This window comes from Nomascus leucogenys, chromosome 3 (genome assembly GCF_006542625.1).
Source record: "Nomascus leucogenys isolate Asia chromosome 3, Asia_NLE_v1, whole genome shotgun sequence".
NCBI lineage: Eukaryota > Metazoa > Chordata > Mammalia > Primates > Hylobatidae > Nomascus > Nomascus leucogenys.
This window is the reverse complement of record NC_044383.1, coordinates 16,568,178-16,584,186: the sequence shown is the minus strand read 5'-3', so window position 1 is coordinate 16,584,186 and position 16,009 is coordinate 16,568,178. Positions and strand designations below refer to the sequence as shown.

The 16,009-nt window shown below is 39.6% G+C and overlaps 1 protein-coding gene across 6 annotated transcripts in view; it reads right to left on the bottom strand.

Annotated features, from left to right (window-relative positions):
- The window catches only part of SHTN1 (shootin 1), a 122,497-nt gene that overhangs the window by 91,387 nt on the left and 15,101 nt on the right, over positions 1 to 16,009 (bottom strand). For all 6 annotated transcript variants that reach the window (XR_004028664.1, XM_003254996.4, XM_030806519.1 and 3 more), the window contains exon 2: positions 4,525 to 4,577. Coding sequence is in view for 5 of the 6 variants with exons in the window: in XM_003254996.4 (XP_003255044.2) it covers positions 4,525 to 4,577 (53 nt within the window). In the remaining variant the exon portion in view is untranslated. The remainder of the gene's footprint in view (positions 1 to 4,524; positions 4,578 to 16,009) is intronic.

The following is a 16,009-nucleotide window of genomic DNA, read 5'->3' as shown; positions in this document are numbered from 1 at the left end:
CACTCCACACACACCCCCACCCCCACCACTCTGAGAAACATGAAAGCTATTCCATTCAAAGCTCAATGACGCTTTCCCCCCATATAGGAAAAAAACCCAAACGATTATGACAAAGATCCTGAGTGAGTCATAAGAGAATGCCCTTCAATTGTAGACGCATGACTAACATTTGTATATGGTGATTACTACACAAGCAAAGTAAACCATTTTATTTGGTTGATTGCAAAATGTATAGTCATCTATTTTTCCATACCCCAAAAATATAAATTTGAAGAGTTGTTCACCTCAGTATGATAGGCTCTTACTTTTTCACATACTGCTAAGTCCATTTAGAAATTGGGCAAAAAATAATGGAAAGTAGCAAGTAGCACCATTTCCATAATCCCCATTTATCTTGATGTTTAAAAAAAACTCGCTGTTTTTACATTTTAAGGCAGCCCACACCATTTGCTTATACTCTAATATTTTGATAATAAATTTTGCTTGATAAATGTGATACATACGTACATAAATATGCAGATGTCTTATTACCAAAAAAGCAATAAATTCTGCTTGTGAGAGAGTTAGAGAAGACTTTGAAAAACCTAAGTGACATTTATTAAGCCAAGCACTAAAGGCTAGCAAAAGTTTATCACATGGAAAAGAGTAGGAACCTTGTCTTTTTATTCTTTGTCCATTGCCCAGCCATGCTGTAGGCACTCAGAGCAGCATAATTGATCGTGGTTATTTGTCAACTTATTTGGGGTCCTCATTAGAATGGTTTTACTCAAGAGTAGGACCTTCATATATTTTTCTTTACACCCCAGTACTCAGAAGGCATTCAATAAAAAGGTTTCCCTTCAAAAGAGCTTTCCTCATAAACCCAAACAGATTGACTCCATCCTCAAAGTCACTGATAAAAAAAAACATAAAAGAGTCAGCAGTTTTCCTAAAATGGAAGAACCGCAAAAAAAAAGAGAAAAGATCCATCAAAACACTGGTCCATTCCCCTGCCCCAAATTTCCTGCTTTTATCCTTGGGATGCATTATGCCAGAATCTATATGTATATATACAAGTACACACATACATATACACACACATGTGAATGTTTTGAGGTAAGATTGATTTGATACTTATATTCAACTTTCAGTTTTTCAACACAAACCAATAGCTGGTAAAGGCAAATGACCAGAAAAGGATCGGGTCTGATAATTTGCTGTGGAAAACTCATGCACTAACAATACAGAATTAGAATAAAGTTAGGACCTTTGTGGAAGAAGAGTCAATAAGCTCCCACTGTTCACCTGCATCTAAAAGAACATCGTGCTCAGAAGACCCATGTTTGAATCTAGACTCTGCCATGATCTGTGTAACGCTGGGAACCTCACTCAAGCCCTGCGGTACTGTTCTCTCCTCTGTGAAATGGAGCGGACACACTGCTGTGTGGAGCATGAGACAGGGAGATGACAGGGCATGGATGTCCCACAGCAGCTTCTTACACCATGCAGCCTCTAAACAACTGCTTTCCCTGAAGAGCACCATGTCAGACCACTTGTCTCAACGCAAGAGACTCCAAACAGGGCAGGAAAAGATCCTACCCAAAGGAATCACATCCACCGCCTCCTCCCATTGATAAGGTTCATGGCCTGGCGACAAAGATAGTAGACATGTGGAAGGGAAAATACGTTGCAATTTATTTTTTTGCTTCCTCTGTTCATTCTAAATTTCCCTACACCAAATTAACCATGGCAAAAGGAGTCTTACTTTAATTTGCTGTCCCTGAACGATTTAACTGCACTCTGGTTTGGGACCACGAATGAAAGGATGGCCATATGTATTTGCTGATGTCAACTGGACAAAGCTCACCCAGCCAGGCACAAGAGAGTGCTTTCCGAGAAAATGCTGTTCTCCATTTACCACCTCCGGAACTAAAGCTGCTTTTACTCATTCTGCACTCTATAAAAGGCTTTTATTATATGCTTCCCTCTTTTGTAATACAGCCCCCCCCTTTTTGAGGAAAAATCTGCAGTAATAAGCAAGCTAGTCTTTTAACAGAAGATAAACAGAGTGCAGTGAACTTAAAACCACTCTACTTTCTTTTACCCAACCACACAGCATTCCATATTGCTTTCATTTCTTTTCTTCCCGTTTCTGTTAATAGTTATTTTTAAAGAATTACAACAGAAGCAGGTCAATAATGCCTACAGATGTCATGAAAGTATGGCCATACTCCATGCAGAGAAACATGTAAACAGCTAATGGGCTGAGGTAATTTATAATCCTCCTTTTACCAAATGCATTTTACCTATAATTCCACTTGCATAACGGATGATTCACTTAAAACCTCGCTGCAGAAAGTGTCTGTCAGTTAAACAACCATCGTCTCCACCAACAACAGATGTTTACAGAGCATCTACTATGTATTTTTAGGGCACTGCTAGGTCTACATGTAAGCAAGGATTAAACAAGAAGAATAAATAAAAAATTTTATCTTCTTCCTCTTACATTATTCATTTACTTCTATCATCCTTCTTTCTCTATTACATGAAGACAATTGTTTGCATTCCCTTCTCTTACCTTCTAGGTTAAGTCAAAGAGTGCTCCTGAATTAACCCCTCCAACTTGCTTTGTTCTTCTCGTGGGTCAGGAGCAGCTATGAAAGAGACTCAGTGACTGATATCATCTCAGTTTCTTTGTTCTCCTACAGCTGGAAGATAGCTGAGTATCTTAGAGCAAGATGCTCAAGTTATCCAGCCTAAGCATTACCCACTAGGTTTACTTTGGAATTTTGGGGCATCAGGGGCCCAGGATCTAAGAACAACCTCCTTACCTATTTATGTCCTCAGGACATTTGTGATTTTGCATGGTTACAGGGTTGGAATTAGAAATCAGGCCAAACTACTATTTTCACTGACTTTCTTACTGTGTGTGTGTGTGTGTGTGTGTGTGTGTGTGTGTGTGTGTGTTTTGAGATAAGATCTCACTCTGTTGCCCACGCTGGAATGCAGTGGTGAAATGATGGCTCACGGCAGCTTCAACCTTTAGGGCTCCAGGGATCCTCCTGCCTCAACCTCCCAAGTAGCTGGGACTACAGCTGCATGCCACCATGCCCGATTAATTTTTTAACTTTTTTGTAAAGATGGCGGTCTCACTATGTTGCCCAGGCTGGTCTTGAATTCCTGGTCTCAAGTGATCCTCCCACCTCAGCCTCCCAAAGTGCTTCTTACCATATTATAGATGCAAGCACCAGCCCCTTCTAACATAGATGTTTTTATCACCTCCACCTACCATTCCCTGAATCACCTGACGACGGCAAGAGAAGAAACTTAGGATTTCACAGAACACCAAGGATTTATTTACAAATGAGCAAAGGAGCCTTAAAACTAGGTGAAAAATAATGATCTAAAAATCCATTAAAATCTGCTTTGAACTAGAGTACTTACCATTAATATCACCATCCATACTACAGCTATATAGGTGGCAAATTAATAGTGAAAAAGTTAAATATAATTCTAAAGAGCCCAATAAGTGATCCCAAATATCCCACACATTTTACAAATATTTAGCTTGCTGCCAGTTTTTATTACAGCTCTTACTCCGAAATTTTAAAAATGAGGTTTCACAATTTAGAGCAGTGATGGCTATCTTCTTCTTTAGTATCTTCTAAGGACCTGTTTTATTAATTTTTGACTAGGGATATTATGTTCTGAAATATTTGGCCTACCCAACAAAGTAATTTTTTAAAGTAAATTTTTTTGTATCTAAAACCAAAAATAGGCAGTCTGCTTCCTCTCTATTTTTCATTTGCTATTCAGTCCCTCTACATTTCTGACCTTAGTCTGCTCTTCCATTTGTCTCCTCCCTAAATTTACAAGAAAAAAAATATATAGATATATTATCAGCTATATATATTAGCAAGCATTCACAAATCTTAGATATTTTCAGTGATAAGAAGGCTACAGTTTGTAAGGTAAGTAGAATTCAATTATTTAACAGTTAAAACAAAACTGACAGAGCCCCTGAAAATATTCACCAGACTTCCCCACCTTCACAGCGGATGCTTCTCAACTTCTGGTGTATTATTCATATAAATAGAAGAAGCAGACATATAAAGATTTATGGAGGTATTGGGGTAAAACACCAATGACTAATTCCAAAGAGTTTTCTCCAGGACCCAATGTGTCTAGGTCCCAAAAGTACATGTATCAGGCGTTCAATTCCACTGACAGAATCCCAAATCTGACTGTTAGGGAAAAAGTACGATTCCTAGGGACTTGAGTTGCTTGGCCTGGTGCCTTGCTGCACATTTAGCCATGTAGTTAATCTCCCAGAGCTGCATCCACGGTGGCATGCCTGCTATTCTTTACCATCTGGAGCCTGGAGTTGGTATTAGCTTGAACCACACATGCAAGAGAAAAGGGAAGAAAAGAAAAAAAGAAACAACCCTCATTCACATTTAACTGAAATTGGTGACTGAACAATGCACTATGCCGCCTAGGCTTTTACACATGTAAGAAAGGGGGAAAAAAAGGTAAAGTACAAACCTTCTCCTTTGTTTTCTGGTTCTCTGCTCTAAGGTCTTCATATTCGCCTATTGCTAAAAGAAAAAAGGAAAGCAACATTACAGCACTGTCAAAAGTTTACTGCAGGAAAACCTGGGGAATCCAACTAACCCCCATTGTCTTCTTACTAGGTTGAGGTAGGGTGGAGAAGAGGCTGCAGAAAAGGGGCTTCTGCTTTTTATTTTTTTATTTTGTAGAGGCAGAGTCTCACTATGTTGCCCAGGCTGGTCTCAAAACTCCTGGGCTCAAGCGATCCTCCTGCCTTGGCCTCGCAAAGTGCGATTACAGGCATGAGCCACCAAACCCGGCTGGGCTCCTGCTTTTAACAGTAAGGAAGAAAAAGCAGACATGAGCCCACCAAACTAAATTTCAGTTCTCCCTAGGTCATTAGGAACACCCATGAGCCATGAGAGGTGACAGATGACAAGCAACTTCTCCTTTCTGATGCTCAGCACTTGATTCTGTGAAAGGATTCAGGCAGGTGTTCCTGAAGTTCCTCCCAGCACTATTAGTCTGTGGTAGTGTAATCAGAGGTTTATTTAGAAAATCAGCCTGGAGAAAGTAGAGTAGGTTTGCACACTCGACTCAATGTCACACGTCTGCTTTATTCACAAAGCAAAAAATTTATGAAAGATTCAGCTAAGAACAACTATTTTCAGACAAGATTGTCAGTCACGACCAGAAATTCAGACTCATTTCACTAAATGGGGAAGATATGTTAAACTGTTTGGAAATATTATCCACTACGTAGGGGGGAAAGTTGTGTACTTAAAATCTTTTATTGCCCCCCCCACCAAAAAAAAAACAAAACAAAACCTAAATCCCCACATTCATCTTTAATCAAAGCACCATTTTTAGGTATCCCTACAGTTGAGAATATAAAGTTTTGAACACATTAAGTGAGAAGAAAAAGAATGGCCTAAGATCAATGACAGGGCAGAACATCTGAAGTAAGTCTAAAACTGCAGCTCACCCCAGGGCTGGCACCTTGACTGGCACCAGAACGTCAGTGAATCATCAGGTTGATTTTCTTTTTTTAAGAGACAGGGTCTTGTTCTGTCGCTTGGGCTGGAGTGCAGTGGCACCATCATAGCTCACTGCAGTTTTGAACTCCCGGGCTCAAAACGATCCTCCCACCTCAGCCTCCCGAGCAGCTGGAACTACAAGCACATACTACCATGCCCAGCTAAATTTTTAAATTTCTTGTAGAGATGGGGTCTTGCTACTTTGCCCAGGCTGGTCACAATTTGAACTTTTGTCTTTATGGATTTATCTACCAAAAAAAAAAAAAACCCTCAGTTTTTCTTTTAAGAAAAAAACAAAAAACAGAGCTTCCTATTTCTATGAATAATCTAGAAACAGAAATAAAATATCCGAAACCAGTGGTTGCAAGAACATCCCACATAATCTGGTCCTTAATTCCTGAAATGTATGATTCTAACCACTAGGGCAAAGAACACCCCAGAAACAGACAATTAACATGGTAAAGCACATGCCTTGTTTTCTCCTATGGTGATCAAAAGGGTTCAGAATGGCTACTGTGATGGTGGCACCAAAGTCCTAAAATCCAAATTCAAATTGGGGAGTATTTATGAGATTATATCACCAATGTCCAGAAGTTTTATTAGTACCAGGACCACTTAAACAAGAATTAATAGACAATTTTATTGAAGCCACATCCCAAAATAATCCTTGAAAATTAGCCCATAAAATAGGTGAATGTGTACATGAAAAGATATAGTTCTTCTGAAAATAATTACATTTACAGGCTGGGCGTGGTGGCTCACGCCTGTAATCTCAACACTTTGGGAGGCCGAGGTGGGCAGATCACTTGAGATCAGGAGTTCAAGACCAGCCTGGCCAACACGGCAAAACCCCGCCTCTACAAAAAGTAGAAAAATTAGCTGGGCATGGTAGCACTTGCCTGTAGTCCCAGATGCTTGGGAGGCTGAGGCAGGAGAATCACGTGAACCCAGGAAGCACAGGTTGCAGTGAGCCAAGAACACACCACAGCACACTCCAACCTGGGCGACAGAGCGAGACTCTGTCTCAAAAACAAAACAAAACAAATCAAAACAAAACATTTTCAACAGAAAAAGAATGAAGCCCTCTGCACACCAGCTCTTCATCAGCCCCACCACACGCACCGCAAGAACTAAGTAAAACTAAATTGTCTTTGGAGCTGAAAAACCAATAAAAAGTGTGCCCACATTTTTAACTGAAAGAAACAAGAACTAAGTAAGATCTTCTAAAGATATTCACTTGCACCAGCACTGGGTAGTCTACGGTCATGATCCCATATCTTACTACTGTATCTTACACTGTTTCAAAAAATAGACATGTAAGTATTTTATTAAGAGACTTTCATTTTAGGTTGACATTTAAAAGTATCTATAGATGAAGTTGAAAAAACCAAAATTTATTTAATGTTCTAGTATTGGTGACCTACTTTACAGACATACAGAATGAACAATAAAGGCTTATAAAACCATGATCTCAGCCGGGTGCGGTGGCTCATGCTTGTAATGCCAACACTTTGGGAGGGTGAGACGGGCAGATCATCAGGTCAGGAGTTCGAGACCAGCCTGACCAACATGGTGAAACACCATCTCTACTAAAAATACGAAAAAATTAGCTGGGTGTGGTGGCGCGCACCTGTAGTCCCAGCTACTCAGAGGCTGAGGCAGAAGAATCGCTTGATCCCGGGAGGCAGAGGTTGCAGTGAGCCAAGATTGCACCACTGTATTCCAGCCTGGGCAACAGAACAAGACTCCATCTCAAAAACAAACAAACAAACAAAAAAAACACGATCTTATATTGACATTAAGAAATTTTTTCTATTTAAAACATCAGATAATGGTTTTGAAGTCTTTTTTAAAATACCAATACTATTCTTCCATTATACTGCCAATAGAACCCAGATGAAACATTGTAGGCTCCCAATTACTGAGTATTTATGAAAACAATTAATTAAGAATCTTTGAACTATCATATTTTAATGAAAATCACAGAAAATATGCTTTCTTGTGACTATGTACAACTTATAAGTAAGGTATAAGGAAAGGAAAGGGAAAGTATGAGAATAATTCAACCCCTTGCTAATAAAACCAAGCTTACTACCATCAACAACACGTACACAGACATGCACACACATACACACACGTATGTATCACAGTGGACCCCTAACCCTAACTTCAGCAAAACTGGCAAAAACTGAAGTGATCTATATTATTCAGCTCCTTTTTGGCAATGTTATGGGGTCGCAGAGAAAGCTGCCTTTTTGTTTCAGAACTGGCCTGCAGTCTGAAAATTTTTAAAACTGAGCTTGCACAGCTCAAGTGATTCCATCAGAGACATCCTCCAAATCCTGAATTCGCCAATGCTAAAGAGATTAATCTGGCTGGACGCAGTGGCTCATGCCTGTAATCCCAACACGTGGGGAGGCCAAGGTGGGGTATCACTTGAGGTCAAGAGTTCAAAACCTGCCCGGCCAACATGGTGAAACCGCATCTCTACTAAAAATACAAAAAAATTAGCCAGGTGTGGCAGCACACACCTGTAATCCTAGCTACGCAGGAGGCTTGAGGTGGGAGGATCACTTGAACCCAGGAGGCGGAGGTTGCAGTGAGCAGAGATCATACCACTGCACTCCAGCCTGGGTAACAGAGCAAGACTCAAAAAAAAAAAAAAAAAAAAAGAACAGATGAATCTGACCAATTCTTGGCATATGAAAGATACCTGCAGCTTGCTTAAGAACTCAAGAAGACTACTTCATCTCTCAGATTTACAGGTACAGTATATTTCACTGTACTATAAGGTTATACAGGACAGTAATTAAAAAGTGCACCCTAATGACAGCCTGAGCACTTACTGGCTAGGGGACCTTGGGCAAATCAGTTAATCTCTCTGAGTCTCAGGTTCCTCATCTGGAAAATAGGAATAATTATACATCTCTCATAGTGTTGTTATTAAGAGTAAATGAGTTAACATATACAAGAGTATTTGGGCTTATTAACTGTTCAAAACATGTTAGCCATGGTTATTATTACTGATACAGCAAAGTACATCAAATTCTGTGTTTATGACAAAAGAAGTGTCCTGCATGGCAGACAGGAAAAATTTCCAGGGTACTTCTATCCTCCACCAAATAAAGGGAGGGGAAAAGGGGCTCAAGATCAACTGCAAACAATTTGTTGCAGTAAAGAAAGGTGGCAAAGAAGTAAAAGCACTTCTGAGAGCTGTACTTGTCAATCCTGGCTACACATTAAAATCACCTGCGGGGCTTTTAAATCATATAGATGCCTCGCCCCTCCTGCTTCAGGATTCTGATTTAACTATTCTGGGGTAGAGCCTGGGTATCCAGATAGATAGATAGATATATACATACATACATACGTACACACACACTCACATACACACACACATATATATATATTTAGAAGTGAGAGCCCCAGGTAATTCCAATGTACAGCCAAAGTAGGCTGTAACATAACAATATAGAATGGAAGAAAAAGGAAGATGGTGGAGAAAACAAGAAGAATATCAGGCAGAGCACGTGTTTCAAGAATCATGCTGGTTTTCTATTTTCTAACTCCTCAATGCCAAGAAAAAGAGTTTTCTTTCCAAGCTGCAAATCATGACATAGCCAGCCCAACAGGCAGCTGAGCAGACTTAGTTGTTTCAGAAATGTGACAACTAAAGTTCATAACTACAAGCCAGTAACACCTCTAGCTAGGGTTAATAAGAATCATGCTTTGTCTGGGATTTTGTCAGTTTTAGCGCTGAAAGTTCAGCATCCTAGGAAACCTCCCAGTCCCAGGGAGGCTAATCACTCTACCTCTAGCACTCTTTCCAGACCAGTATTTCCAACCAATATTTATCAGACCTGTGTTGTCCAAAATGGTAGCCATTAGCCACAAGTAGCTATTTAAATTTTAATTGATTGAAACTAAAGAAAATGTAAAATTCAGTTCTTCAGTTGCATAAGTTAAATTTCAAGTGCTCGATAGCCACATGTGACTAGTGCCATAATGGACAGTGGACCCAGAACATTTCCAACATAGCAGACAGTTCTACTGGCAGTTCTGGGCTGCTCTGTCAAGAGGCTCTGCAAGCATCTCAAACTCAACTTTTAGAAAGTGAGCTTATCAATTTCCCTTCCCTACTCCCTGTATGAAAGGTCTCCTTTCATTGGTGTCATCATCTGCCTACCTAGTCCTCAAGCTACTACCTGCAGGATCACCCTTGAGTTCCCCCTTTTCTCTCCCTCCAAAGGATCATCAAACTGCTCAAACCTCTAAAAAGTATCTCTGCAATCTGCCCTTCCTCTGAAGCTGTTATCTCTGCCCTTAGACCCTCAATAATGACAAAACCTTCCTATCTAGTTCTAGCTTCCTTCTATCCCAAGGGCGTTCTTTACATAGCAGTTAGTTAACAAAGCAAGCTGGTTATTTCATGTTTAGAAACTTCCAAAGACCTTATCTTCACTGCCAGGAATCCCACTCTACTGCCCACCATTCAGCCTCAAAGGCCATACCCAAAGTCCCAGTGCTTCCCTAAACCCTCCAAGACCTTTCGTACTTAGGTACCTTTGCAAATGTTTTTCCCTCTGCCTGCAAAGGCTTTCCCTACCCCATCTTCCCTATTTCCTCTTTTTCAATGCAATTCAACTGTTACTTCTTCTAAGAAGGCTTCCCCATATACTTCATGCAAAATCAGCAGGCTTATCTTAATATACCATCAGAGTACACTGTTCATATAGCTCTATTAGAGCATCTACATATAACATTATAAATTATCTCTGCACAGGTCTGTTTTCCTGTCTTTCTTCCTACCCAATTCACTGCTGTATGTCTTATACTCATATGAATACCAAACAGAGTCCATGCGTATGTTGAATAAATGAATGAATGGTTCATATAAATCTGTGAGGCAAAACAATCCAAATGTTAACATCCCCATTTTACAGAGACACAAATGCATGGAGAAGTCAAATCCCACAATACAGAATGGTAGTGGAAGCACCAATCTACTGACTCGCAGAGTCACCTTCATCCAAAAAGATATTACTGAGCATTACTGTGTGCAATGCACTAAAGCACTGGATCAGAAATAATCCTCTTGGTTAAAGACTACATCTTTATCTATCCAGATTCCCATACCTAGGATCCTGTCTGACATATAGATTATTTGATAAACGTGTTAAATTAAGGAAGAAGGAAGAATGGATCTAGGTCTTCACGTGAGCAAATCATGAAAGAGCACATATTCTCCTCCCCATGGTAAGAGTCTCTTATACATCATATATTGTATCAAGATACTTAATAAAAATGAAGGTTTAAATAGCCATCAAATGTAACCAGCAAACAAGACCTCAGGAGAGCTTCTAATGTAGATTCTCAGCCATTCAGTCTGCATCTTTGATACTCAGGGAGCTTTGAGATACCTCTTACTAATGGGGAATGAGGACATGAGTCACAAAAGATAGTGTTCAATTACGACATTATTCCCTTCTGTACACATCCCAATGGGTAGTCCTCTTATAGCCAGAGTAGAAAGAGAAGTCATTTGTAACTTACTTGTTAATTAAAGCATTCGAAAAGCCATGGAGAACACTGCTAGAAAATCTGATCAAAAAACAAAGGTGACAGATTTCACATCCTGAAAAGAAATTACAGCAAACCAGAAATTTATTCATTACATGGTAAAACACACAGTTCAGTGTTAATAAATTAATGATACTTAAGAAGTACTCTCAACAAACTACATTAATGACTTCAAGTTAACCAAGAAGAAAGGAAGAAAACTGAGTATCTTTAAAATACACATATAAGTCTGATTTCTGGTCTGTCATGTAAGGAGCTTGTAAATCCTCATTCCATCCTCACAACAAAAAGTAAAAACAAATTGAAAATCAACAACTCTTCCTAAGATCTATCAGATAATTGAAGTCACGGGGCAAACCACCATCCCCAAAACTGAAGAGACATATAAGGCAGATAGAAAGGATTATAATTTATTAGAGAAGCAGCCCGGAAGCGAAACCTCCTTGGGAACCGGTACCTGGTAACTGGTACTGGAAACCCCAAACTGTAATTAAAGAATAGCTGCAGGCTCAGTTTGGACAAGTTTGAGAGTTAAAATGGCCAGGTGGACACAGCCTTAGAGGGGCCCCTAAACTTTTGTGAGTTTCACCTCCAGGATCACTACTAGATGCTCAAAGTGAAAATTTTTCCTACTACTCTGGCAGGTGGCATAGAAAAGTAGCCACTATTGACAGAGTGCAGTGGCTCAACCTGTAATCCAGCACTTTGGGAGGCCAAGGCAGGAGAATCATTTGAGCTCAGGAGTTTGAGGCCAGCCTGGGCAACACAGCAAAACCCAGTATCTATTTTTTTTTTTTTTTTTTTTTTTTTTGAGACGGAGTCTCGCTCTGTCACCCAGGCTGCAGTGCAGTGGTGCAGTGCGATCTCGGCTCATTGCAACTTCTGCCTTCCGGGTTCAAGCGATTCTCCTGCCTCAGCCTCCTGAGTAACTGGGATTACAGGCGCCCGCCACCACGCCCCGCTAATTTTGGCATTTTTAGTAGAGACGGGGTTTCACCATGTTGGTCAGGCTGGTCTTGAATTCCTGACCTCGTGATCCATCTTCCTCGTGATCCATCTTCCTCGGCCTCCTAAAGTGCTGGGATTACAGGTGTGAGCCACCACGCTCGGTCTATTTTTTAAAAAGGAAAATAAGGTAGCCTCTATGAAACATGCCCAGAGCATTTTGTTCCTCTAAACAATGTCTGTCCTCAAGAGAAACTATCTTACCAGAGCCTAACAGACTTGGTGGAAGGCAAATACCCAACGCCAGCCCCCACTAGCCTTCTTGTCTCATCTAAGAGGTAAATAAAACAAACTGAGAAGAACTCATAAAGGTCACATCCTAGGGACACGGGGTCACTAAGAACTAATCATAAAACTATGATCTAATCACAGAACTACAGAACACTTCCCTTCCTTCCATACGTTACCACCACCCTAATGTTTATACAACTTGATTCCTAATTGCCAAAACTCGGGAACAAGCAAGACGTTCTTCAATAGGTGAATGGATAAACCAACTGTGGTACATCCAGATAACAGAACAGTATCCGGTGTTAAGAAGTAGTCGGTGTTAAGAAGTAGTAAGTGAACTATTAAGCCACAAAAAAAAGACAAGGAAAAAGACTGTATATTGCTAAGTGAAAAAAGTCAATCTAAAAAGGATACATACATATCATATGATTCCAATTATATGACATTCTAGAAAAGGCAAAACTATGGAGACAATAAAAAGATCAGTGGGAGGTCAGACGCAGTGGCTCACACCTGTAATCCCAGCACTTTGGGAGGCCGAGGTGGGCGGATCATGAGGTCAGGAGATCGAGACCATCCTGGCCAACATGGTGAAACCTCGTCTCTACTAAAAAAACAAAAATAAGCCAGGAGTGGTGGCATGTGCCTGTAATTCCAGCTACTAGGGAGGCTGAGGCAGGAGAATCACTTGAACCGAGGAGGTGGAGGTTGCAGTGAGCCAAGATCGTGCCACTGCACTCCAACCTGGTGACGGCGAGACTCCGTCTCAAAACAAACAAACAAACAAAAATCAGTGGGTGCCAAGGATTTGTAGTTAAAAAGGAAGGGTTGAACAGGTAGAGTACATGACATTTTTAGAGCAGTGGTACTATTCTGTACTATAATGGTGAATACATGTGCTATATATTTGTCCAAACCCATAGAATGTACAAGACAAAAAGTGAGCCCTAATGTAAATTATGGATTTTAGTTAATAATAATATATCAATTCTGGCTCAACAATTCTAACAAATGTACCACATTAATTAAAGCAAGATGTTAATAATAGTAGAAATGAGAGTAGGAGAAGGTGAAGAGGTATGTGAATATTCTCTGTACTTTTGGCTCCATTTTCTGTAAATCTAAACTTCTAAAAAAAGTCTTATTTATTTAAAAAGCTAATAAACACACACACACACACACACACACACACACACACAATCATACGCAAATTTGTGCCATAGAGGATGTGAAATGGAATCAAGCCTAAAGGATCTTGATATAGTAGTACTCTTCATGGTACCACAGAAAAATTTCAGAATTCATGGATGGGCTTATTTTACTTATTTTATTTTATATTTTTACTTTATTATTTTATATTTTCTTTTCTTTTACTTATTTTTTATTTTATATTTTATTTTATTTTACTTATATATTATTTATTTATTTATTTTATTATTATTTTTGAGACAGGGTCTCACTCTGTCACCCAGGCTGGAGTGGAGTGACATGATTATAGCTCAATGTAACCTCAAACTCCTAGGCTCAAGCAATCCTTCTGCCTCAGTCTCTCCAGTTACAGATGCATACCACCCTGCCCAGCTGATCTTTTATTTTTATTTTTTGTAGGAAGGGGTTCTTGTTAGGTTGCCAAGGCTGGTTGTACTTGTGGCCTGAAAGAATCCACCTACCTCAGCCTCCCAAAGCACTGGGATTATAGGCATGAACCATCATGCCTGGCCCAGAACTCATGTTTTAGTGTTTAAAATGCTAAGCAGGCACGGTATGCAATCAATCAATCAATAAAAGCGTGTTCCTTCTACATCTTGAGGCAAAGCTTAGCTGTGCAACAGTCTTACAGAATAAAATTTAAAGCACAACAAAGTTTAAAATACATATATTTTTTGGATCCCACAATTCCATTTTCAAGAATTTTTCCTGTACCCCAAAAATCCATAATTATTATGTCAATTAAAAAAAACGTATTTTTAAAATGAATTTTTCCTACAGCTACACTTAAAGATACATGTGTATAAGAATGTAAGCAGAATTATATTTAGTAAAGTTCACTTTTATGAGTTTCAGATTTACAGTAAAACTGCAAAGATACAGCAATATCTTACATTAGTATGCTGCATTTGCTAAAATTAATGGACCAATATTGATACGCTGCTATGAACTAAAGTCCATATTTTATTCAGACTTCCTTAGTTTTTACATAATGACCTTTTCTAGGATCCCATCTGGGATACCACATTACATTTAGCTATTATATATACTGCAAAAAAAAAAAAAAAAAAAAACGAATCATTTCTCCTTAAAATATGAAGAACTGGGGAGAACTAAAGATAATTAGGATGCAGGGGAGCTCTCTACCTTTCCTGTTTGCCTAAAAGCAGGACAGAGAATTACAAAAACAAAAGGTCTTTCTATCCTCCCCCTCATTCCTGCCTAAAACCAGGATATAAATTCTCCTTTACAATCCATATCAGCTCAGCAATGGCACCAGAAGAATGTGTAAGCAGACTTTGCCCCATTAGCTTCCCCATACATTTACCTTCCCACATTTTCCCACCCTTGGAAGCCTGGGACTGCTTTCCTTTGTCCTATCACTTCACTAAAATGAAGTGTTCTTTGTTGAAGATGGTAACATAAACCAGAGTTTTAAACCACTACTTGGAGTTACTTTTCGGCCTCACGATGTGCATTGCATGTGTTAATAAACTTGCTGTCTCTTGTTAATTTGTCTTTTGTTACAGGAGTCTGTCCCGATTACCAACTTACGAGGCTTGAGGAAAATATAATTTTTTCTCTCTTTCATTTTGGCATAGTTGGCAGGAAATTCTGGGCCACTTCACTCGCTCTGGGACCTGCAGACACAATCCTGGGAGAACAGAACAGGCAGAAGCTGGTAGGAAAAGATAATTCTTACAAAGGCAGCTCTCCCAAATCTCTACCTGTAGTGCCTGGTCAAGAGGGGAAGGTAAAAATTTTTCTTTGTTCCTTCCTTTCCAAATTCAGATTGGCAGGAAAAAAACATTTGAAATTTGAAAAAGAGAAAATTCGTTCTTTGAATCTGTGACTCCTGTAGATTTGGTTTGGGTACATATTGATGACTGATCGATCTTTAGCCACCCAGAAAAGGCTTTTGTTTTTCTTGTCTTTTTTTTTTTTTTTTTTTGGTGTGGTTTGTCATAAAAAGGAAAATCTTTAGAAGATTCTCCTTTCACTTTGTTGTATGTTTTGTTTTGAGAACTTGGCTTTTGCAAGCTTGTTGCAACATGGTGAAACCTCGTCTCTACTAAAAAAACAAAAATAAGCCAGGAGTGGTGGCATGTGCCTGTAGTTCCAGCTACTAGGGAGGCTGAGGCAGGAGGTTGCAGTGAACCAAGATCGTGCCACTGCACTCCAACCTGGTGACAGCGAGACTCCGTCTCAAAAAAAAAAAAAAAAAAAAAAAAATCAGTGGGTGCCAAGGATTTGTAGTTAAAAAGGAAGGGTTGAACAGGTAGAGTACATGACATTTTTAGAGCTTGTTCTCCCAGGGGGCACGAATTGTCAGATTTGTATCAGGCAGCAGCTATCCAGCTGGCTAGGAGTCTCAAACATGTTTGTCCAGCCATTCCAGCTCTCAAGGAACATTCTCT